Genomic DNA, 24,970 nt, shown 5'->3' with positions numbered 1-24,970 from the left:
TATGCAACATATTAAAGCTGCCCTATTACAGTAAAGATCGGAGCCTGAAAGAGAAGCATTTTTTGCAGGAAACAACCTATGACAAAAGCTCGCAGTATTTTCGCTACTGATAAAAAGAACACAAAATCATTAATAAAGTGCAGGAAGGGAACAATAACCTTATATAAAAGAGCAGTCCCTCCAAAACAAAACTACAGCACACTAGTAAAGTAACATGTACAAACAAGCGTTTTGTAACTTAACTCGACAGGCAACTCTAAATTCATGCCTGAATACACGGTGTATATTCCCAAGCCCTCAGGAGAAGATCACTGAAAATTACACAGAAGGAAAACATATCTGTTGTAGGTTATGTTTGTAGGTACTGGCTTTTCTTATTGCCAGAACACTTGACAGTGAATCAACAACCAGGAATCACATCCTATAGCACCCTCTCCTGTAGCTGCTCCATCCCACTTTGCATGGAGTGTCTACAAATATGCACTCTTAAGTGTTGCTTACGTTTAGCTTTTTGAGGGAAAAGGCAGCATCAGAAACCTCTAATGAAATTGCTCTCCATTTGTTTTTGACAAGCCTGCCCCGTCCACCTGATTTTCCTGCACGCCTCCTGTATCTCCCCGGTTCTCTCTACCTTAAGTCCTTGCCCCCTCTAACACCCTACGGAAGCTCCCAGACTGACCTCAGAGGATGACTCAGCTGTAATTACATTAAATTCTAATAAAGGCTCATGCATTTGACAAGGCAGCCTAGCTTAACCCCTGGCTCTCAAATACACATGTACAGCAAGCCAAGGTGTGGCTCAATAGAACGTTTTGGGAACTCTTGAGTGCAATAATTTATATTTTTATTATGTTGTTTCTGGAAAGCTACCTTCAGTAAGTTATAAAAAAAATCTCTTCCTTATTTCTATCTTGAGAAAGAATCCTAATTGGCTAGATCCAGTCATAAAAATTTAACCATGTTTCTGAAAACACGAGTGCCAAAGGGTAATGCATCGCTAATGGTTTCCAGTGGAATAAATAGCAGTTCTGACGTCAAAACTTTGTTACACTCCAATAACTGGCTCACTTGGGGTTTCAGGTACAGCAAGTTACATGTCAGTTTTAAATAAAGTTATAAAAATAGAACACACAGTGAACCATACTGCCACAATGCAGCCTGAAACTACATGATTTATGTCTAATAAAATGTTAACAAAGGTGACAGAGGGTACGAAAATAGTATTTTCTACCTCATAATATCCTTTTACTTAGATTTGAGAGGGCAAAACAAAGCAGATATAATTTTTCTTTTGTTTTTCAAAACATATGGCCAAAACCAGAGTAAGCAATTTTAAGTGGAAGTGACATTTTAAAAATATTTACAGTACCTTTACCCAAAAGATAGCACAGTAAAATTCAAGTTGCAAAAATCTGCATTACAATGAATTTCTGAGTCCCACTTGAATAAATTCATTAAGTAGCAAGAAGCTTTGTCTTTCATTTCCTTCTCTAGTGCAATGATTAAACAAAATACCCTTTCATTCTGTAAAAGATGAAACCTTGGGCTGTGCTTGTATAACTAAGTTTAATGGTTCAGTGATTCAGCCACCCAGATGATGGGCAAAACTATGGTGCATGTATGGAGCTGAATATTTGAATTTAGGAACTTACTTGAATACATAATGCTTAATACTTGAATTCAGGAACATGGTGGACCTGGCAGTGCTGAGTTAAGAACCAGACTTAGAGGTCTTTTCCAACCTAAGTAATCCTATAATCCTTTCTTTACAAAAATAAAATTTTAGATGTGCAAATATGGCTGAATTCACAGGGAAGGGAAAGGACAATACTCTTAAAGCAACACAGAAGGCTAAAAAGAAGTTTGAAGAAATCACATTAACTTCAGTATAGTGTAGGAATAGGGATAATTGTCATTTTGACCTGTAGGCTCTCCAGTGTTTATTTCAAGAACATTAATACATATATGCCATTACATGGAGCTTCCAAAGCAAGGGAAATTCAAAGAGCTTCCAGCACTGCAGATCAAAGATCACATACATTAAATCCCACCCCTATAAAAGGCTGCCAACAGACTTACAAGTTACCTACACCATCTAAATTTTGAGCAGGAAAGATTCAAGAATTGTAAGAGCCTGTAGAAGAATGGGAGTGAACTGTGGCACCAACTGCAACAATTATATTTGTAATCAAATTATGTAAGTATTAGTGTAGGTAATATATGATGAAAATTTTGGAGTGAGAAAGGAAATTTTGTCACAAGTCTTGTTCAAAAAAACAAGATTTGCCTACATATAACTGAATACAGTCAAGCATCCTGAAGGGCAGTGTGGCAAAAAGAAAAAAAAATCCCCTTGTTCCACATTCAACAAAGTTTTGTCTCTTTTGAAGATGATAGCTACCATTACTTAAACGTTTACTAAAGATTTACTCTTATTTGAAAGGATCACAAGACTTAAAGGGAGAGACCAGAAGAAACTCTACCATTTAGTAAGAAACTTTCAGTAGGTCATAGAAATGGACAAGCTCTTCTAGTCCTGAAATATTTGAAGATAAGCACCTTCCTGCTGTAATGGCAATCTCCAGAGTGACTTAGGAACAAGAGCAGAAAAAATAAGCAAAAAACCCCCAAAAGTTACACAATATTGACATCCCTTTGAGTGAATATACTTGAGCAAAAACTATGCAGTGACATTTGATAAACTGAATAATCATTTCATTAAACATTAAGAAGAAGGTTTAGGTTTTACATAAAATTACAACAACAAAAAAAAATCTTTATTTGAATCGGTTCTTTGTATTCCTTACAAGAAGACCATTTTCACAGCATTAAGTGCAAGTAATAATACTTATTTTCACTTCTATAATTTATTTTCTTTGTTCATCAGCATCAACTGCACCAGAGGCTCCTGCTGCATATTGTCCTGGCCAATTTTAAGCCCTTCGGTGACTTGTTAACAAACGATTTGGAAATAAAAAGTGACAGAGAGGCCACATAAATCCTTATTAATTATTAACTCACCCAACCTCCAAACCACCTGTAGTACCTCCTAAAGTCAATTATGGGGCAGAAAGACGTCAGAAATCCAAAATAATAAGAACACTCTGGTTCTAGCTAAAGGATGCACCTTCTTTTTCATACAAACTTTTATAGAAATTGTCATTTAAGATGAAAATATTCAAAGGTGAAAATGTTTTAGATATGTGTTAAACTTGTAACAAGTTGCGACTGGGTTGAGCATTGCAGATGAACCTTGTTGACTTAGGCTATGAGCTAAACCAGTAAATTATAATTCCCTTTTGTCTTTAAATCATTTAATTCTAGAATAAAGTAAAATGCAAGTATCAAATCCCTTCTTAGCTTAGGTAAGAGCACATGGCATTTTCCATGCCACTTTTAGAGAGGGGCTTCACTTCCCAATACAGCAATGCTTACTAAGTAGCACTGAGCCTTCATCCACAACTCTTTTTTTCCCAACCTTACCATAGGTAGTAAAAAAGCAAAGTTCTAAGATGCCATTCACTCCCTGTTTCACTTTCTCACAAAGGAATCTTCGAAAAATCCCCCCAATGATTCAAAGAAAAAAAATCTTATAATCTATTGTTTGAAAAAACTACTTTCAACTTATCATAAAGTTGCTTAACAGTACAGGGTTTTTTTTTCCATTGGTTTGTTTTTTTTTTTTTTTTCCTTTAAAGGCCATATTCGAACAGCTCCAGGTCAGCCATAATTATTAGAGGGTTTGCCAGTTCACAATACAACCAATATTTTTAAAAGAAATAGAATTTAAGTTCAACTTCATTTCTATCTGGCTCTATAGATAACAGGTAAACAGTATATTTAATTTCATTTTAATACAACTTTTGGGTTTTCTCCTCTATTACTTTGGCAGGCAACATCAGAGCCACAAACAATGTATGGGCAAAAAAAGCTGGATTCAAGGGCTATTGGTGCAATGAATCAATGTGTGACTTGCACCTGAAAGTCTAGCAGGAGAAGAGAGCCTCCTTCCAGAGACAAAAACCTGTCTGACCTGCCCAGGGGGATCCAATTTTGAGCTGAAAACTCCAAAGAAATATTCAGCAATTAAAGGGCTTACACTGCTTATCTGAATGCACAATTAATGCATAAACATTTTATGTACCATAATTTATTATATATTTATCTATTTCTATTAAATGTGCAACACCAAATCATTAAGAAGCTTCCAGACTGGAACCTAAATACTGACATTTCTTCCTGCAGCAATGGTTAGAGATAGGGGAGAACAAGACATTTTTAGTTCTGCACACTTCTATTTTTCAATGTTTAATATCTTATTAATTATGATAATTAAAAATGGAAACATATTCCTTTGAAAGCAAGAAATTCCCCTGATTATACAATGAGAAGCAGTTCTTGTTTTGAGCCATGAAGTCATTGCACAAAAGGAGTAATGAATTTCAAGTTTTTAAAATTCAGTAACATTTTAAATTCATAATTCTTGCTACAATAAATCTGAATTTATAATAAACTAGTATCTCAACTGAAGAGCTACGAAAAAAGACATCAAATTAACATCAAAAGCCTACAGAGATTTCTTTTCCAGTTCATTTTTTATCTGCAAAATATCCAAGGAAACAGAATTCAAGGTTTCCTTCAGACATAGTTTTGGTGCCCTGTCCATCAAGTATGTGACCATGCAAAACAAAGAAACAGATGGGACCAAGAAAAACAGTGCCTTTCATGTCTACAGCTCTATTCTGCTGAATTCCCCATAAACCCATAGTAGTCCAGATACCTGGGAACAGCAAGATGGAAATAAGCAGTGGATATTGTCTACCTCGACTTGAGCAAAGCTTTCAACATTCTCTCACAATATCCTCAGAGACAAACGTGGAGAGTGTGGACTGGACAAGCAGACATTTCAGTGGATTGAGAAATGGCTGAACAGCAGATCCCAGAGAACTCTAATCAGGGGCACAGGGTGTAGCTGGAGGCTTGTCACTGGTGGTGTCCCCCAGGGTTCCATACTGGTCCCAGTGCTGTTTAACTGACTCATCAATGACTTGGACAGAGGGGCAGATGCTGCCTCAGCAAGTTTGCTGATGACACAAAGATGGGAGAAATGGCCAGCACCCCAGAGTGCTGTGGATCCCTGCAGAGGCACCTTGACAGGTTGCAGAGATGGACAGAGAACGGTCTCACATTCAGCAAAGGGAAATGCAGGGTCCTGCACCTGGGCAGGAATAGCCCCATGTAGCAGCACGGGCTGAGGACCGACCCGCTGGAAAGCAGCTTTGTGGAGAGTGAACTGGGGTCCTGCTGCGTGCCACGCTGCCCGTGAGCCAGCAGTGTGCCCTGTGGACAAGAAGGCCAATGGGATCCTGCGGTGCACTAGGGAGAACATTGCCAGCAGGTCGAGGTTGGTGCTCCTGCCCCTCTGCTCAGCCCTGGACAGGCACGTCTGGAGTGCTGTGTCCTGCTCTGGGCTCCTCGGCACGAGAGAGACCAGGAGCTCCTGGAGCAGATCCAGGGTCAATAACAAAGATGGGAAAGGGACTGGAGCAGCTCTTATGAGGATGGGCTGAGGGAGCTGGGTCTGTTCAGCTCCGGAAGAGATGACTGAGAGGGGACCCTGTCGACGTGTCAGCATTTGAAGGGACGTGTCAGAGGATGGACCAGGCTCTGCTTGGTGACGTCAAGCAATAGGCCACAAAGCAACGAGCAGAAACTGATGCACAGCAGGTTCCACCAGAACACGAGTAAGAACTTTGCTGTGCAGGTGGCCATGCCCTGGAACAGATTGTCCAGAGAGGGTGTGGAGTGTCCCCACTGAAGATGTTTGAGAACCATCTGGACACAATCCTGTGCAATGTGCTCTGGAACGTCCCTGTATGAGCACGGAGGTTGGCAGATGACCCACTGTGGTGCCTTCCAACCTGTCCTATTCTGTGAAATTTTACACCACAAGAATGACCTGAGAAGTCTCATCTACTTTGTTCTATACAGCAAATATTACAACCAGCTCTAAATCTGGTTTTATGACCGCTCATGTATCTTCTCATTATTACCAGCCATTTTAGCTAATATTATTGATAATCTATTTGAATGTTTACAATGGGTTATTTTGAAGGCAAAAATAAAAGTATTTTAATTATGTGTTTTATTTTGGGAAATCTAATTATTTTCATAGCACAGTATGCTTTCCCTATAGACAGGAATAAGATCATTTGAACTACAGAAGTCATATACCTCAACACAAAAATCCTACCTGAGACATATTGTAAAAGTAAACGTATTTGTGGGATTCCCCATCATTACCATGATAAAAATAGCACACTAGCATTAATCTTTGTATTCAGCCTTTCCGTAGTTACTGGTATTGACACATATAATAGATTAGCCTGAAGGACATACATTGCTGCATAAGAAAATTTCACCTTACATACCCAAATTTTGTTAGCTTGAAGTAAAATTGCCCTTTATACACTTGAAGCAGAATCCAAGATGGTCAGTTTACTCTAAGTGAAATAAGCTTTGCTGCAGCATAAAGTGTAACAAAGTGACAGTACTGATGATTCAAAATGTGCACACACTTTTGGTCCTGCTAGCTGGAAAAGTAACAAACTACACATTCAATTCTGTCGTTACATATAATTTTTACTTACATATAGAAAATTAATTTCAGTTATTTATTTTTACAATATGAAAACATACTAGCATAATTTCATGCATTATCAGTTTTTGGCTTAAACACTACTAAATGCCAGAAGGTCCTATCTTAATATTGTACTCCCTAGGTGCTAACACCCACTTAAAGGCAGACTGCAGGATGGGTTGAATCCACTTACATGCTGGATGTCACACATCACTCCAGCCTTAGTCTAGACTGTATTGCAAGGAACCAAAACTCATTCTAACAGCCCAGTGAATGAGATGTTTTGCCTTGTCTTTTGCTGCTAATCACTTTGTTCATTAGGAAGAGCCAGTAGGCATAAAGGAGGTAATATAAATTACTACTTTAAACTGATAGAAGATAAAATAATAATATAACCAGTCATCCAAAAGGGTGAGCAGTGACAATGCAGAAGGGCATTAAACCTGCCCTGACACAGAAAACTTGGGGGTTATATCAGTTTGCAGAAGTACTTCCTAGTTTTTTTCGAGGGGCAAAGTCACTGGTTTTCAGGAAAAGAAAAAAAAAAATAAAGGTGCTTTCCCAGAGAAAACTTGGGGGAAAGGAGTGCTCCTTATTTCCCTCTTTCCTTTCACAGCCAGGCAGGTGGCATAGATTTTCTTGAAGATGAATGGCCAATCAGGATATCATTATCAGAAAGAATTTGGTTCTATTTTTCTAATTTATATTTCAATATTTAAGTTGCACCAGTCTCTAATGACGAAGACCAACCTCATGACCACAGTAAGGGTGACAGTATAAACAGTGTCAGTAATATAGATTGTCTGTGCTGTTGGGATATGACACTTGTATTATTTCTTATAAATCTGTGTGTGTCAAGACCCCTTAGTAGTCAATATTGGTCTCAAACATTTGCACCATTCAGTGGTGACAAGGCCACAGGTAACTTCCATTCAAAGTCACGTGTTTTCTGCACTGAGATTTTACACAGAAATCCTCTGAAATCTCTCTATCCAAATCTTTGCTTCTTGATCAATCTAAGCTGATGTATTTTTCAGGCATCCAAACACAAAGCAGCAATTAACTGACTGATTTTACTTTCAGTCCTTTCAATATTCTGTACAATACTTGGCACAGCTGAGTCACAAAGACTAAAATCAAATTAAAATGCAAATTATGTTTATTATAATGACAAGAAAAAAAATAGAATCATGTAGTCAAAGTAATTCATTTTTATGGGCTGTGTCACCTATATGCATAATCCTAATGCAGCTAAGAATAACAGTATCTAAAGCCCGATGACTCAATCAGAAAAATAATCTGAATTTCTGTGTACATTTTTATATTTCATAGTTAAGTATGAAACTCAGTTCTGATACAAAAATGTTTACAAATATAGTTATCTGGGTTTTTTTATCAAACTAGAAGAAATAAGATTATGAATCAGAGACTATCAGCTTTTATTTTTAATTTAGCCAGTTAGCAAATTATATGTTTATCTTAAGTACCAACAAGTCTTGACCTTCTCTTAGTCAGTGGGAAGCATCTTTTTGTCTATACATTTATATCATTTCCATCTTCACAGGAAACCACTGGTGCCTTCTCTCCTCAACAATTACCATCTATTTACTGATGAAATAAACTTTCATCCGTATTGTTTGATACAAGGAGTATTTTAATACTGTTTATATCCTCTTGATTTCTGCAGAGTGCCTTAATGCCTCCTATTGTAAACGTGAGCAAAAATGAGCTAAATATACAGCCTGGTACAAACTTGCTAGGAATATGAAAATACTATCTTCTTATCAAGACAAAAAGATCTGCAGTCAACCAGCTACACGGTACAAAAACCTTCTGATTAGAAATTATTATCTTCCCCTCCTCCTTCTCATCTGAAGGAGTTTTGCTATTATGAAACACTAAATTTTAGAAAATACAAAAGCAGTATTGTATGAGTAACCTTTATGAAACAATGATTATTTTTATAAAAAAAACCCATAAATTCTTGTTACAGTAATGAAAATATACCCAGAACTCAACTGTTCATCTGCAGAAAAAAAGTGCTTCAACTGTTTAAAAAATATATTTCTAAATATTTTTGAAACATACATTATAAAATGTTAAAAATTAGAATTTACGTTCTACAGTCATTTACATGCAGTTTAGTAATGAGACAGTTACAAAAACAATATAGAAGTCCTTAAGTCATCTAAACGCCTGTAAGAAACTTTCTCATCAAAACCATGAAGAAGAATTGGGTGAAAGTAAAAGCTGATGTCTCCTTTACAGATCTAAAAAGTTCAAAGATTATTTCAGTATGATAATTATTTACTTGATGGGTATTGAAAGTTTTTTCATTTTAGAAAAATTCTGCAACCCAAATTAAGCTTCAAAGAACTGTTCTTAAAAATACTCTTCATTTAAAAGCTGTAACAGTAAAGATATTCTGAGCACTTTTATACTACATTGATATAGATTAATTTTTAAAAGAATAAGAATATAATGAACATATCTGAAACCACTACTGATTAAAGCAACACTTCATACTGCATTCCATTAAGTTGAGCAAACAGGTCCTTAAAGATAAATTAAGGACTTGCACATTTGTATTAAAAAGGGATTCAAATCACCTACATTCAGCTCCATCTCCTTAATCAATACACAGAGGGGTTTGCATTTGTTTGAAATTATTTCAGAAGCTTCTTACCCCTCTCTATCAACTTAATTGATGATCCTCTCATTCTGTAAGGAGTTAGCACTTTAGAGTATTCCTAGAAACACTGATGAAAAACTGTGATGGAAGAAAACTAACATCCTACTGAGTGTTTCTTTGTTTCTTGATCTACATCTGTGGTTTAAAAGGTGTAGCTTCTGCAGCCCAAAAGGAATTAAGCTGCTTAACCTACACTTTTATTGTCTAAGGATGTCTAAAATTGTCTAAGATAATTCAGATAACATGAGTAGAAGGATCATGCTGACCGCCTGATATGTCTGATGCAGGAGGCTGGACTAGATGACATCCTAAGATCTCTTCCTATGGGAATGTTTTTGATTTTGGGAATGACACTCCCCGGTTTAGTGTTCCAAATCATGCACTGCTTGCTTACTTCCCCTTCTGTCACCCGCTCCCCCTGCAGTGGGATAGAAAGGAGAACTGGAGGTACAAAAGATAAAGATCACAGATTAAGATAAAAACAATTTACTGGAAACAGCAAATGAAATAAGAAAACAAACAGTAATGGCAGCAAAATTAATACCAGAGCGTACAAGGGAGGCGAACGATTCACACACAAGGGCTCACCACGTGGAACTCGGTGCTATCCCAGCCACCCACCCACGCCCAGCACAACTGCAGGAGAGCCCTTCCCTCTCCACCCCCTGCTCATCATGTGGGGTGGTACAGAAGAAGAACATCCAGGTCCTGGCCAAGCCCCTCCTGGCTACTGCCAAAGTTAACCATGCTGGCTGGAACCAGGATGTAATGTAAGATAAACTGCCTAAACCAAAACTAAATTCAAAACTGATAAACACCAGTTAGCCACAAAACTCTGAACTTCACTTAATGTAAAACATACCTCTTCTAAGATTTTCCTGCTGAAGTAATATGATTAAGCAGCTTATTCAAGAGCACTCGGATCAAAATTACATCACTTTGTTTGCCTAAATCAGTAACTTGTAAAAGGGACGTCCTGACTCATTTGACTGTAAATTGTATTCAATCTAGGACTGGCCTATGGGATGTTATGCATGAAAACAAAACCCCAGTTTTATGACATGAAATTTAAAAAAAAATAATTATATAACCATCAGGGTTTTTTTTTTCAAAATTAAATATTTAAATCATTAAAAATATCAATAGAATATCGTAAATACAATGACTCTTGAAGAACTGATCAGCATTTAATCCTTGTTGAAATGTATCTACTGCTATAGAAAAGCTTTAGTGAGAATGTCAGTGTAACTACATCCCTTGAAACTAACACTATTGTGTATATAAAGGCAGTATTCTGTCTTGAAAGACACTTCACTACTTCTAGATGTAAACAGTGCTGTTACAAGCCACCACTGAGATGGGGTAATTAAGGTTCTTGCTAAAAGATACTCTGGGGCAGATGAGAGGGAAATTACACTGAATGGTGTTTAGAGATAGATAGATAGATAGATAGATAGATAGATAGATAGATAGATAGATAGATGGATGGATGGATGCAGGGTTTATTTTAGAACTATTTGGTTGCAATGGAAAGGAGGTATGTAGCCATTTTGGCTATTTTTATCTACTGTAATAAAATTATATAAAAGTACAAAGCCGGAAGGAAGGATTCCAGGAAGGAAGGATTCCAGGAAGGAAGGATTCCAGGAAGGATTCCAGGAAGGATTCCAGGAAGGATTCCAGGAAGGAAGGAAGGAAGGAAGGAAAGAAGGAAGGAAGGAAGGAAGGAAGGAAGGAAGGAAGGAAGGAAGGAAGGAAGGAAGGAAGGAAGGAAGGAAGGAAGGAAGGATTCCAGGAAGGAAGGAAGGAAGGAAGGAAGGATTCCAGGAAGGAAGGAAGGATTCCAGGAAGGATTCCAGGAAGGAAGGATTCCAGGAAGGAAGGAAGGATTCCAGGAAGGATTCCAGGAAGGAAGGATTCCAGGAAGAATTCCAGGAAGGAAGGATTCCAGGAAGGAAGGAAGGAAGGAAATCACTGTGGCTCTAGTTAAAAGACTCAATTGTTGCATTTCAAATGTGTGTTGGTTGAAGTGATGGCCCCTGTTTTGATCTGTCACTGTGGGGGAAGCCCATGAAACAGAGTTTAACATGTTTATATGTGTTCAGGTTTAGGTGGGAATGTCCAAGCACCTCCCTTGTGGAGTAGTTTTAACACCGAGCATCATGCAGTCCTCTGATGGAACCCACAGAAATGAGTCTGGGGGTGCTTTGGTGGTCACTGGTGGCCACAGATGCCATTTGTCCCATAACTTGAGGTGATCTTGGTTGACTGGTGATCAAGTTGCTTCCTTTCCCAGTTTGCCATGGTGGGAATTTTTGTGTGGATGCGTTAACCAGGATGTGCTAACCAGATCTCACCTCTGCCAGGCCTGGAATTTGCACCTTCCTGTCACAAATTCCTCCCTTCTGTGCTTATCTCAAGTTCCTGCTGTGCTGGCTTTCCTTATGGCAAGTTCCTTCTGTGGTTCTGACAGTGTTTGAGACAGGCAACTGCACCCTTTAAGTTCTTGTAAGTGCAAATGAGGACCTGTCTATTATGTAACCAGTACATGAAATGTAAACTACATTAATATAGGAAATGGTCTGTAGTCATCCCAACACAAAATGGTAGAAACACTTTCTGAACTTGAATTTGCTAGACAACAGTCTACAGGTAAAGATTTTGCAACCCACACAATGAATCAAAATCCATTACATCTGCAATGAAATGAAAATTAAGAAGTGCACATACTAATTATTCAATTACAGTTTCAAACTGTATAATGTTGTAGTGAAATTTCTGTAATTATGCTGTGTAAGAGAAGCCTGATGCTCAAATCACAGAATCATTTTGGGCTCAAACTTGGGTTGGAAAAAACCTCTGAGATGGAGTCCAACCATTAGCTCAGTACTGTCAAGTTCACCACTAAACCATGTCACTATGTACAACATCTACATAGCCTTTAAATTCCTCCAGGCATGATGAGTCCACCACCTCTGTGGGCAGCCCATTCCACTGCTTGACAGCCCTTTCCATGACAAAATTTTTCCTAATATCCAATCTAAACTTCTCTTGGTGCAACTTGAGGCTGTTTCCACTTTTCTATGGGTATTACCTGGGAAAACAGACTGGCACTCACCTGTCTACAATCTCATTTCAGAGTTGTAGAAAGCAGTAAGTCTCTGAGTGTCTTTTTCTCCAGTCTGAGCACTCCCAACTCCTCATAGGACTTTCTCTCTAGATCCTTCCCCAGCTCCATTCCCTTCTCTGGACATGATTCATAACCTCAATCTCGTTCTTGTAGTGAGGGGCCCAAAATTGACCTGAGGTGCAGCTTTATCAGTGCCAAATACAAGGAGGCAATCACTTCCCTGGTCCTGCTGGACACACAGTTTCTGATAGGAGCCAGGAGCATTGGCCTCATTGTCCAGTCATTGTCCTCCTTGGCCATCTGGGTACAGCTGGCTCATCTGTACAGCACACCCAGCTCCTTTTCTGCAGGGAAGTTTTCCACTCTGCCCCAGTGCCCCTGCAGCACTGCAGAGAGTGGTTGTGACCCAAGTAATTCATTCTGTTGACCTTCATACAACTGCCCTTGGCCCAGCAACCCACTCTGTCCAAATCCCCTTGTAGAATCTCCCTACCTTCCAGCAGATCAACACTCCCACCCAACTGGGTGTTGTCTGCTAACGGACTGAGTGTGAGCTCAACCCCCATGTCCAGGTCATCTATAAAGATATTAAGAGGTCCAAATACTGAACCCTGGCGAACACCACTCATAATCAGGCACCTGCTAATCTAACTTCAGTCACCACCACTCTCTTGACCTGGCCATCCAGACAGTTTTTACCCAGAGAAGAGTACGCCTGCACAAGCCAATGACATGCACAGCCTTTCCATTGAATAGATTTTAAAGCACTAAAGAGACAAGATATCCAACAATGTAAAAAGTGAACAGAACAAGTTGTTTTGTATGTGTTTTCCATGTCAGGGCAATTTTGAATTTTCTGTTTTGATATTTGGCTTTCCTACTCAAATCTTTTAGGAAACAAAATAAGCATCGGTGAAGTAGTATTTTAATATTTATGTCACTTGAGGGTCTTTTTACTACTCTGAATTGAATTTTTCATATTTAAGGTAACTCACTTATCTTTGTTGCCTGCATTTGAGAGACAGACAGATGTTGACATACATGGAGAACTTGTTACAAAGAAATAACCCTATAGGTAACGAAGTATACTTACATGTAGTCAACATACCATTATAATGATTATGAGAATTTACCTTGAGTGCAGGTAAATTGTATTTCTTATGCACTACAGTTAAAAGTTAAATAAAAATAATATGTAGCAAGAATAGCACAAATATATAATAATCAGCTACAATTCATAAGCACATAAAAAAATCCTATCAACACTGAAAAAAAAGCTGCTTTTTCCTAGAACTAGGGAAAAAAATCTATTTTCCCCAGAGTATACCATGCATAGCTGATCTATCACATTTTTTCTGCAAACTTTGTGCATCTCTGAAAGCAAAATCCACAAGCACTCTCACACCTCAAAATCACTTTAAGACTATATTAAAATGGTATTTAAATTGTATGAGGAATTCTACACTATTTATCCATGCTTTTGGGGCACAATTTCTTACTCTGCTCAGAGAATTACAAAGTATTTTTTCTGCTACATTGGCTTTGCATGAGTTTCTCATACTTAAAATTTTTCCATTATACTGGTAAATTGCCAGATTTCAGCCACCTCTCTAGCCTCTTCCTTTCAGTGGGCGTGAAAGGGTTTACTTGTAATATATATTGCTACTGACTGAATTTTATCTTGCTCTCCTGGATTCTCAGCAGCAATTCCCAAGTTAGTGGCTTCCCCAGAAAGCACGTCAAAGGATTCCCACCCACACACTGAATATCTAACAGACCCTGACCCATTTTCTCCTCATTAAAGCAGCACTACATATTTTTAAAAATAAAAAATAATAAACAGAAACACTAAATGAATGTGAGAGCTGCAGCTGGAACTCTACCCTCTTGAGATTTCAGTTCTGACAAAATTGCTACCAAAACATAGAGACACATTTAAAATATAAACATCAAATGTATTTTCCTCTGTTTTCTCCTCTAGACTTACTACCATCTTTCAGTTAAATACACGGAGGAATTAATTTATAAGTTCTGAATATAGAAAAATCCCTTAATTTAGCCATATTTATCTCCTCTTGCCACAATAACTTTGGGCATATTTCACAGAATCACAGAATCGTGAGGGTTGGAGGGACCTCTGAAGATCATCCAATCTAACCCACATGCCAAGACAGGGCTACCTGAAGTAGGTGTCACAGGAGCTCGTTCATGCATATTTTGGATGTCTCCAGAAGGAGACTCCATAACTTCCCTGGGCAGCCTGTTGCAGTGCTCTGCCACCCTTAACATAAAGAAGTTCTTCCTCATGTTGAGGTGGAACTTTCTGTGGTTTAGTTTATGGCCATTGCTCCTTGCCTGGTCACTGGGCACCACTGAAAGATCTGGCAGCACTCTCTTCACACCTGCATTATCTATATGCATTGATGAGATCACCTTCCAGTCTTCCCTAGACTTAACAGGCCCAGCTCCCACAGTCTTTCCTCACAACAGCTGCTCCAGACCCCTACACTTGCTTCATTAGGCTTCTCTCTGCCCAACTCTCCAGCCCATCGAGGTCCCCCTGAATGGAGCACAGCCTTCAGGTGTATCAGCCACTCCCCCCCGTTCTGTATCATCAGCAAACTTGTTTAAGGTGATTCTATCCCTTCATCCAGGGATTGATAAACAATCCCTGGACTGTTTATCCATTGATAAACAATTATCAGGCCATTGATGAACAGGCTGGCTGGACCCAGAACTGATCCCTGGGGAACTCTGCTGAGTACAGGCTCCAACTGGATTCTGCTCCACCGATCACGACCCCCTGAGCTCTGCCCTTCAGCCAGGTCTTGATCTGCCTCACTGTGCATTCCTCTAACCCACGTTTCCTCAACTACGAGGATGGCAGGGGAAAGTGTCAAAAGCCTTGCTGAAGTTGAGGCAGACAACATCTCTGCTCTCCTCCCACTGACCCAATGTGGCATGCCATCATAAAAGGCTATCAGATTGGTCAAGCATGATTTCCCCTCTGTGAAACCATACTTACTAATCCTGATGAACTTCTTTTCTTCTGCATGCTTTGTGATGGTCTCAGAAATTATCTGATCACCTTTCCACAGAGTCTCCCAAATTCTTTTTGCCATTTTTGAATCTGGGAGTAACACTGCCCTTCCTCCAGTCATCGGGCACGCCTCCCATTCTCCATGTTCAAAGATGACAGAGAGTAACAGAGAAACATCTGCAAGCTCCCTCAGCACCCATGGGTGCATCCCATCAGGGCACATGGATTTATTGGTGTTAAGTTAGTCTAACTTGTCTCTAACCCAAATCCCTATGACCAAGGGGAAGTTTTCCTTTCTCCAGCCTTCCTCTCTTACCTCTGAGGTTTGGGACTCCTGAGGGACATTCTCAGCAGTTCAAACTAATGCCCAAAACACATTCAGTACTTCTTGCTTTTCTATGTCTTTTTATACCCATCTGATTCAGCAGTGGCCTCCCATTTTTCCTAATTTTCATTTTCCTGCTAATGCACTTGCAAAAGAACTTCTTGTTGTCCTTGATATCCCTTGCCAGATTCAATTCCAATTGGGCCTTGGCCTTCTTTGTCTCATTTATGCATACCCTAATAATGTTCATATAGTCCTGCTATGTGGTCTGTCCCTTTTCCACATCCCATACATTTCTCTTTTATTTGAGATTTTACTACTCCCTGCTCATCCATGCAGCTCTCCTGCCACCTTTGCTTGGTTTCTTGATCATGGGGGTACACAGGTCTTGAGCTTGCCATCTTCAACAAGTCAACTTGCCATCAAGCAGGGCCCCTACATCCCTTTCTTCAGTGCTGCTCTCCAGCCTCTTGTCCAGCATGGATTTAGGAGGGGACAGACCAGCCTGATCTCCTTTTATGACCTGGTGACCCCCAGTGGATGCAGGAAAGGCTGTGGATGTTGTCTATTTTGACTTCAGCAAGGCCTTTGGCACTGTCTCCCACAGTGTCAAAGGAAGATGTCTTCCATCCTCCTGGAAAAGCTGGCAGCCCACAGCTTGGACAGGAGCACTCTTTGCTGGGATCAGAACTGGCTGGATGGCCAGCCCAGAGAGTGGTGGTGAATGGTGCTGCATCCAGCTGGGGTCAGTCACCAGTGGTGTCCATCAGGAGTCTGTGCTGGGGCCAGTCCTGTTCAATATCTTTATTGATGATCTGGGTGATGGAGTTGAGTCCTTCATCACTAAATTTGCAGATGACACAAAGCTGGGAATGAGTGCCAATCTGTTGGAAGGTAGGAGGGCTCTGCAAAGGGACCTGGACAGGCTGGACAGACGGGACAAGCCCAACAACCTGAGTAAGAAGTCCAAGTTCCAAGTCCTGCATGTTGGCCACAACAACCCTCTGCAACACTAGGCTGGGGACAGAGTGACTGGACAGTGCCCAGGCAGAAAGGGACCTGGGGGTACTGGTCAGCAGCTGGCTGAACATGAGCCAGCAGTGTGCCCTGGTGGCCAACAAGGCCAATGGCCAATAGCCCCTGGTCTGTATCAGGATTGGTGTGGCCAGCAGGAGCAGGGAGGTGACTCTTCCCCTGTACTCAGCACTGGTGAGGCTGCACCTCGAGTGCTGAGTCCAGTTCTGTCCCCTCAGTTTAGGAAGGACACTGAAATGCTTGAATACATCTAGAGAAGGGCAACAAGGTGGGAGAGGGGTTTCAAAAACAAGCCCTGTGAAAAGCCACTGAAGGAGCTGGGGTTGTTCAGCCTGGAGAAAAGGAGACTCAGAGGTGACCTTATCACTCTACAGCCACCTGAAGGGTGTTTGTAGTCAGGTGAGGGTCAGTTTCTTCTCCGAGGCAACCACTGACAGAACGAGAGGACACAGTCTTAAGCTCTGCCAAGGGAAGTTTAGGCTGAACATTATGAAAAGATTCTTCACTGAAAGAGAGATTGGGCACTGGAATGGGCTGCCCAGGGAGGTGGTGGAGTCACCATCCCTGGAGATGTTTAAAAAAAGACTGGATGTGGCACCCAGTTGTCATAGTTTAGTTAATAAAGTGATGTTGGTTGGAATTGATGATCTCAAAGGTCTTTTCCAACCTAGAATTAAAATGTGATTCTGTGATCGTTTGGGGTGGATTACAGTGAAATGACATTGCATGACCAGTGTTTATATATATACATAAAACATATATATAGTATTTTATAAAAATTTGGCTGCAGTCAAAAGAAGGTATGTAGCCATTTTAGTTATTACTATTTACAATAATATAAAAGCATAAAAATAACACTTAAAATAAGGAAAGGAAAGGAAAGGAAAGGAAAGGAAAGGAAAGGAAAGGAAAGGAAAGGAAAGGAAAGGAAAGGAAAGGAAAGGAAAGGAAAGGAAAGGAAAGGAAAGGAAAGGAAAGGAAAGGAAAGGAAAGGAAAGGAAAGGAAAGGAAAGGAAAGGAAAGGAAAGGAAAGGAAAGGAAAGGAAAGGAAAGGAAAGGAAAGGAAAGGAAAGGAAAGGAAAGGAAAGGAAAGGAAAGGAAAGGAAAGGAAAGGAAAGGAAAGGGTCACCACTTTTTGGATCCACCACCAAGACTCTGTTGTTACAATTTTATGTCTATTAGTCGACCTAAGGACTATCTGTGTAAGGGATGTTGCCATGATAAAAAAGCAGTATTTGGTCTTGCAGTTTCTTCTTATTGCCCTCTTCCCTTACGGGACTCACAACCTAGATTCTTGATAAACAAAGGTGAGTGTGTCATGGTCATCCCCTAGTGCTCATGCCCTCTGCATCTGGTCTGTTACCATGCACGTCCACCAGCACAGCACCTACTGCCTCCACAAATGGCTGATTGTTTTGACTCCTTCACCATGAACATTTCAGTCTCTCACACTACCCTTATTAAACTTCATATGACTGGTGATAGCCCAGCCATTGAATTTGTCCAGATTTCTTTGCAGAGCCTCTCTACCTTCCAGGGAATCATCAGCTCCTTCCAAGTTTGTCAAGTCCTGCACCCAAGCCCTTTACCAAGATGCTGAAGACCACAGGACCGACGATGGAGCCCTGTGGAACCCCTCTGTTGACTTTCACCACCCTGATGTATAGCTCTTCACGCCCAACCTGTGAGCTCACACACTGCATGATGATGTGTTCATCCAGCTGTGGAATGGGCATTTTGTCCAGAATACAGTAAGAGACGGTATCAAAAATTTTACTGAAATCCAAGATGACATCAACAAAGAAAGGCACATAGTGAACAACAATCAGAACTATATGATTTTGCTAATATTATTTTCATCTAACCAGGATAAGCAATAACAATTAACATATGCATTATTCTGGTATAAGTAGGGAAAAAATGGCAACAGAAAATACAGTTCAAGTGTGCCCATTGCATTCACAGTTTCAGACAGTGGGAATCAGATTTTACTGGTTATGGTTACACAACAGCCTCCTCCCCAACTTTGTGCTGTCACCTCCAAAGCAAATTAACCACTTCAGCAAGTCAAATAACCTCTCCCTAAACAGCAATACTAGAACAGAAAAAAGTGGAGGATGTTTATACTTGTGTGTTGCAGTTATTCAGTGAGGTACATCGAAGGCTCTGCTTCTTACAGAAGGGATAACCCTACATTTCCCTTAGATGCTACTGCATGCTGCCATTGCCATTTTTTAAGATAGCACAACTATTTCTGTGGCTCCCTGGTGAGCAAGGCAACTATTTAATCTGAGAACAGACCTGACCAGATACAGATGTCAACTGGATGAATTCCCTGAGCATTTGATGCCCACACAGATTTGAACTGAACTGATACAAGGTTTATTTCTAACACAGTGCAGAAGATAGATAATAAAATCCCATAATGTTAGACCAACTGTCTTTTAATGAATACTGAAAAAAATCCATTTATAAAAGTTCCATATCTCAGAAGTAAATCCCTTACACTCAACTGATTTATAAGCAAACACTACTTTACCTGTTTATAAATTACATCCTTATACCTCCTTTCTCCTTTTAATTTGACAATGGTTTATGCAACTGACTTTCCAGAGAAAGCACATTAATAATTAGCACATACAGAATATCCTTTTGCCATAAATTTTAACACAAAATATTATAAGAAAATATAATATTTACCTTATGAAAAAGGACTCACCTGTTCTTTCTAATGGGAAAGACAGAAAATGAGGGAAAACACCAGAGCAAATAAGAATACAGCTCTGTATTCTACAATACACATCCAGGTGACATGCAGTCATCCTTCAATGATTAAGACTTTTCACCAATGCTGTATTGTTTATGAATCCACTTCATTCTAAGGATAACTTGCATCCATAAAGGTAGACACCACTATCAAAAATAAGAACTCCTAGGAGTTCTCCTAGAAGACCTCCTTTGTCTATTAAGCCATAATAAGTTACACCAACTGCTATACAAAGTTCATCTTTTCTAAGCAAGCAGAAAATTATTGATGTCAATTACTGGCAGAAGAGCACCCATCACTTGAAAAATCTCTTCATCCTTCTGGAAAATAAACTTTGCACATCCAGGTGTGCGTCGGATACTTTCAGATAAACTTATATGGAGTCAGAGGACTGTTCACTGTTGTGTTACATTATGAGAATGTTTCCAAAAGACTGGTTTCTTTCTATGACACAAAAAACAGAAGACCTTACAAATCCCATGACATTTGGCAGAATATGTTTGCAGGTTTAGTTTAAAAGAAAACAGACTTTCCTTGGCAATATTCTCCATAGCATTCTGTCAAAAAGAATCATCTGGAAAAGTAACAGTGGATAGAGGAATTCCACAAATTTTTAAGTACACATTGCATGGCACTTCAGCCCAAGAAGAACTGAAAATTTAGAGAAATATGTGTAAGTGGTCTTACAGAGCAGGATGGCTAGAAACTTAGCTATGCTGTCCTGACTCATGCTTGCATTTCTCCCATTGGGTCTATGCCAAACACACTTGAAGAAAGGAATGCACAGTTCAGGTTTTTATCTTAGAAAACTTGAGGAACAGTTTCTGCATACATTAAATATTACTGCTGCCTCAGAACTTCTTTTCACGTGGGAAAACATGACTGAACAACCAGGTGTTTTTTTATCTGCCTCTTCCAGATTTCTTATTGGAAATACTTTTCTTCATGTTAAAGCTCTTTTGAAATAATGTTTTCAACCTGACAGTAAGTATTCTCTCCTTACTACCTTACGTAAATTTCTTAAGTCTTGATTAGTACATATTAATTAATTTTGTAGCTACGTATTTTTCTTCTTGGTCAGATCTGAAAATTTGACTTTCTGAAAAGCTCATATTCAACTCTATACATTGCACAGTTTTGCACAAATGGACTCGTGTTCTGACTGGGTTCTTTCTTGAATTAAATAAAGGAACAAGAACTTTGCATAGCTAAAAAGGATGTAAAAGTTTGCACTTAGCAATTGTTCATTTAGCAAATTCAGCACTCTTATTTAAAAAGAAAATTGAAGCATGAGCTACACACAGAAATTATAGCTTATGAAATTGTTCAGTAGTTTCTTAAGCCAGTGGCAAAATACTTAGCAAACCTAATACTGAATTACAATTATTTTGATGTTTTTAAAATTAAAATATTCATAATGCATATTTAAATTACCTAATTATTTAAAAACATATTATTCCATAATTTTTGTGAAATATGTACCACAAAGATATGTTTTTGTAGTACTTTGCCATCAGAATAGTCTCCAGGCAAGCAGAACACATGAATCTTTTTAAAATCCATTTTTAAATGCAAAATTAGCTACTTGATGCATGCTTAAAATTAAAACTACAAAATATACATTTAACTCCAAAGACCTAAGAAGAAGCTGCATGCTTCATAAACAAACTGAACCGGATCTCCTATTTAACAGGGTACATAGAGCACAGAATGCTATTCCGTAATAAGACACTAAGAACTATAAAAACATATTACATTACATATAGAATACCAAAGTATCAAACTTAACTCAAACGTCTATAAGAGAGAAGGAGACAACTCACGGGTAGGTTTCTGAGAGCTGCTGAGCTATTTTATAAGCTGTGGGATCCCTGTCTAGTGTGTACACGGTGATGTCGCTGGCTTTCTCTAAAAGAGCTGTGGTGTGACCTCCGGCTCCAAACGTCATGTCAAGGAAGAGCTGTGAGTGAAAACACAAACACCTTTTACCTTGGAGCACTGATAAACTGATAGCTGATTTAAAAATTATTTTGATAATCTCCCTTCATGTACTAGAGGAAAAAAATACCATTGCCTTTTTGGAAGCATTTTTGTATTTTGCGCAGAACTGCGATTAGGTCAGAATAATTTTTAACAACAAGAAGAACCCAACAAACAAACAAATAAATAAACAAAACATCAAAACCAAAACCAAAACCAGACACCCACAAACAAACAAATAAAAACACCAAAACAAAAAAAAAAAAAAAAAAAACACCTTCTATCTCATACTTGGGAAGGGTGATTGTGACATCAAACTTCATATTGAGACAAAGTGACTGAAAAAGGCTGCTTACTCCCAGTCACATCATGGAGGAGAACATCTGGAGCAAACAGTTTGCCTGCAAAGGCAGGAGACTGAAGAACTGGTGAGCAGGTTCCAGTTGGTCCCAGCTTGAGAAAGGAAGGAAGAAGAAAGGCAGCTGAATAAGACTGTGGAAAGGTGAGCACTGCTCTCCTGACAGCTCTGCAGTTTCTGTAGATTCATTATACAGAGGTTTTTCTAGATTCATTAGAGAGAGGTTTCTATAGTCAGCATCCATATGACCAACAGGCTGACCTGGAGGCTTTGCTCTTGAGATCTTCCAAAGAAACAGTGACCTGGGACACAGTCAGCCACCTTGAACCAGGGTAAATTGGGCTATATAAACCCACAAAGGGGACAAAATTAGTAGAACTGAATGCTGTGTTAAGTCTTCTTTTACCTATAAAAGAGCAGTAGTGTTTCTAGAAGCTGCCCTATGCCCTTTCCTCTTTTGGCCTAACAACACTGGTACTTGACTGATTAAAAGCCAGGAACTATTTTTGTTGACAGAAATAATTGGCTCTTCACTTAGCAATGGAGTGGTTGTATGACTGCAATTCCACCAATTCCACTTAGAAAATACTTTCTTTCCAAATTATTAAGTAACAATCTATGATTCTAGGGAAAGCATACTGGAGCATAGAAAGAAAAGGATTTTTATTGCTTTTATGACAATGTATCTAGTATGACTTACTCTCTGCACCTTGGTATTCCCAGAAGTCTTTTTTCTTAGTTGATTGAACTGACCTTTGTTGACTGGGGGAAACTCAAGCTAAACTTGAAGAATAAATTCTCCATATATTTTAATATCAGCATGGGTTATTTTTTTCCCTTCGCTTCTCAGATTATTTTTTATGTGAAACAAGTTTTGGAGACTACTTATCAGCTACAATAATGTTAAATAGAAATTAATATGAACTAAACTTATTCTCACAAATTATACACCCCAAGGGTAATCCCCTTATAACTGAAATTTTCCAATTTAACAGATGAAAGAACTAAGATTCAGCCACAAATTTCATTGGATAAGAACAGAAATTCAAAGGCAATGAAGACCCAAACATTTTTCCAGAAACATCCTTTTAGAAAACATAAAGACTTAATACATGAAAATCAAAAACAAATAAAAAAAAATTTAAAAAATACTTATGAGACTAATAATATATAACTCGAATGTGGCAAAATTACTTCCTGGGGCAAAATTATTTAACACAGTTTCTTTGTGCTATACTATCATGTTTCCTAAGCTTATGCTCTAGAAGCAAAAGTTTCCTGCAATATTTTACAAAGTTAATGAAAGAAACAAAATTTAGTTGGGTGATCACCCAATATTAAATTGCATCCCTCATATGAAAAAAATAGGACTTATCCAGAATATTTTTAAGCAGTATCTACAAGACAAAACTATGTTACAGAGGACATACCACCCATACTATATAAATTCTCCCACAATCTATTTAAGTAATCTGATTTATCTTCTACCATAACAAAAACAAAGTATACTCATTGAAACCAATTTATAAACACAAAACTGAACCAGTTAAAAAAACGTGGCTGTTTCTTTAACACAACTGAACATAAGAATTTAGCTAGATTTTAAATATACTTGCACAGGCTAAAAATTCTAAGCATGTTCTCTCTAAGTTCTCACATATAACTAAGATTCAGAAAAGCTCTCCTATGACAAAGATTCCAATCAGTTTGGGTCTTCTTTGCATTGTACTGTTACTTCTACTACACTCACAGAACTCCAATACTGGCTATTGAGTGGGATATTAAACTAATTAGATAATTTTTTATTATCTCCATTCAGCGAAAATTACTAATACAAAAAAGTAATTCTTAACTCTGTATTTAGCTTAGAAAATTGCAAAGATGAACATGAATTCTAGAAAATATACAAATCCTCTTGAATTACATTTAAAATTTCCAGGGTATATCTGTTATGCTTTGATTTCCACTCAAGTTATTTCCACTTAATCCTTACCAGAAGTAATGTACATAAGCAATAAAAAGACCTCTAACTTTTATATTCTAGTTCTGTAGGGAAATCCATTTTGAAAAATCCCTTTAGAAATAAGTGGAGGAGCAAGAGAAAATTTAAAAATTTATATATATTTTTTTGCGTAAGATTAACCCACTCAGAAATACACTCAAAAAACTTAATCACAGGAGTCCCAAGTGTCATTCAGGATTGCACTTATTCTGCAGCAACACATTACAATCAAAACCAATCTAAATTACATCATAATTCCTCTTGGAAAAGAAAAAAGAGTTTAATCACCATGAGTCACATCTTCATGTTTGGGTTTGGTTGTTTTGCTTTGTTTAATAAAACAAATGCTCTTATTCTTTATCATAGTTAGAAAACTAGGATGAAAATTTTCAAAAACATCAGTATTTTCTTTCCTAAAACGGATCTACAGTGTTGGCAGGAAGAAGCACAGAAGGTAGAGGAAGTGTCAGAAGAGCTACTTCTATCTTAAAAATAAAATAACTTGGAAAACGGCAATTTTATTCCATTTAAATTCACTAGTAACATCAGTTTCCAGAAAACAGTCTTTTCCCACTTACATGCTTAACTACTTGTTTATTTCTTGCACATCTGTCTTCTAAACATCTAACTCTTCTTTGCTCATCTCTAGAAAGTGTTGAACACATTTGATCCTTCTTCCACCAACACTTCCATACTACAGACAAAGTCCTTTCTTCCATCACTTTTGAACAGCAGAATATGAAAAGATAACTTAGGTACCTTTTTGGTCAAATCTCCAGACAATTTTGCTTTTTAAAGCAATACTGAGGTTTTATTTCCAGATGAGTTTTTGAAGATCTTAGAGCTCATGCAGGAATACTTATATTTTGTTTAACAGTTTTACCTTTCCTCACAGGTATTAAACATTAAGCTTGACAAGTCCTTTATACATGCTGCTTATTAATGAACCATACAGAAAATCTTGAAAATAAACCAAAAATAAATACTAGCAATGCAGAGAA

General features: G+C 38.4%; 1 protein-coding gene across 1 annotated transcript in view; it reads right to left on the bottom strand.

The window, feature by feature from the left end:
* The window catches only part of METTL15 (methyltransferase 15, mitochondrial 12S rRNA N4-cytidine), an 86,115-nt gene that overhangs the window by 27,277 nt on the left and 33,868 nt on the right, over nucleotides 1–24,970 (bottom strand). Inside the window, exon 3 of the mRNA XM_062494754.1 lies at nucleotides 21,453–21,589. Within this exon, the coding sequence (XP_062350738.1) occupies nucleotides 21,453–21,589 (137 nt within the window). The remainder of the gene's footprint in view (nucleotides 1–21,452; nucleotides 21,590–24,970) is intronic.

The sequence above is a fragment of the Cinclus cinclus genome, chromosome 6 (assembly GCF_963662255.1).
Source record: "Cinclus cinclus chromosome 6, bCinCin1.1, whole genome shotgun sequence".
NCBI lineage: Eukaryota > Metazoa > Chordata > Aves > Passeriformes > Cinclidae > Cinclus > Cinclus cinclus.
The sequence above is the reverse complement of the archived record's forward strand: the minus strand, read 5'-3'. Positions and strand labels throughout refer to the sequence as shown.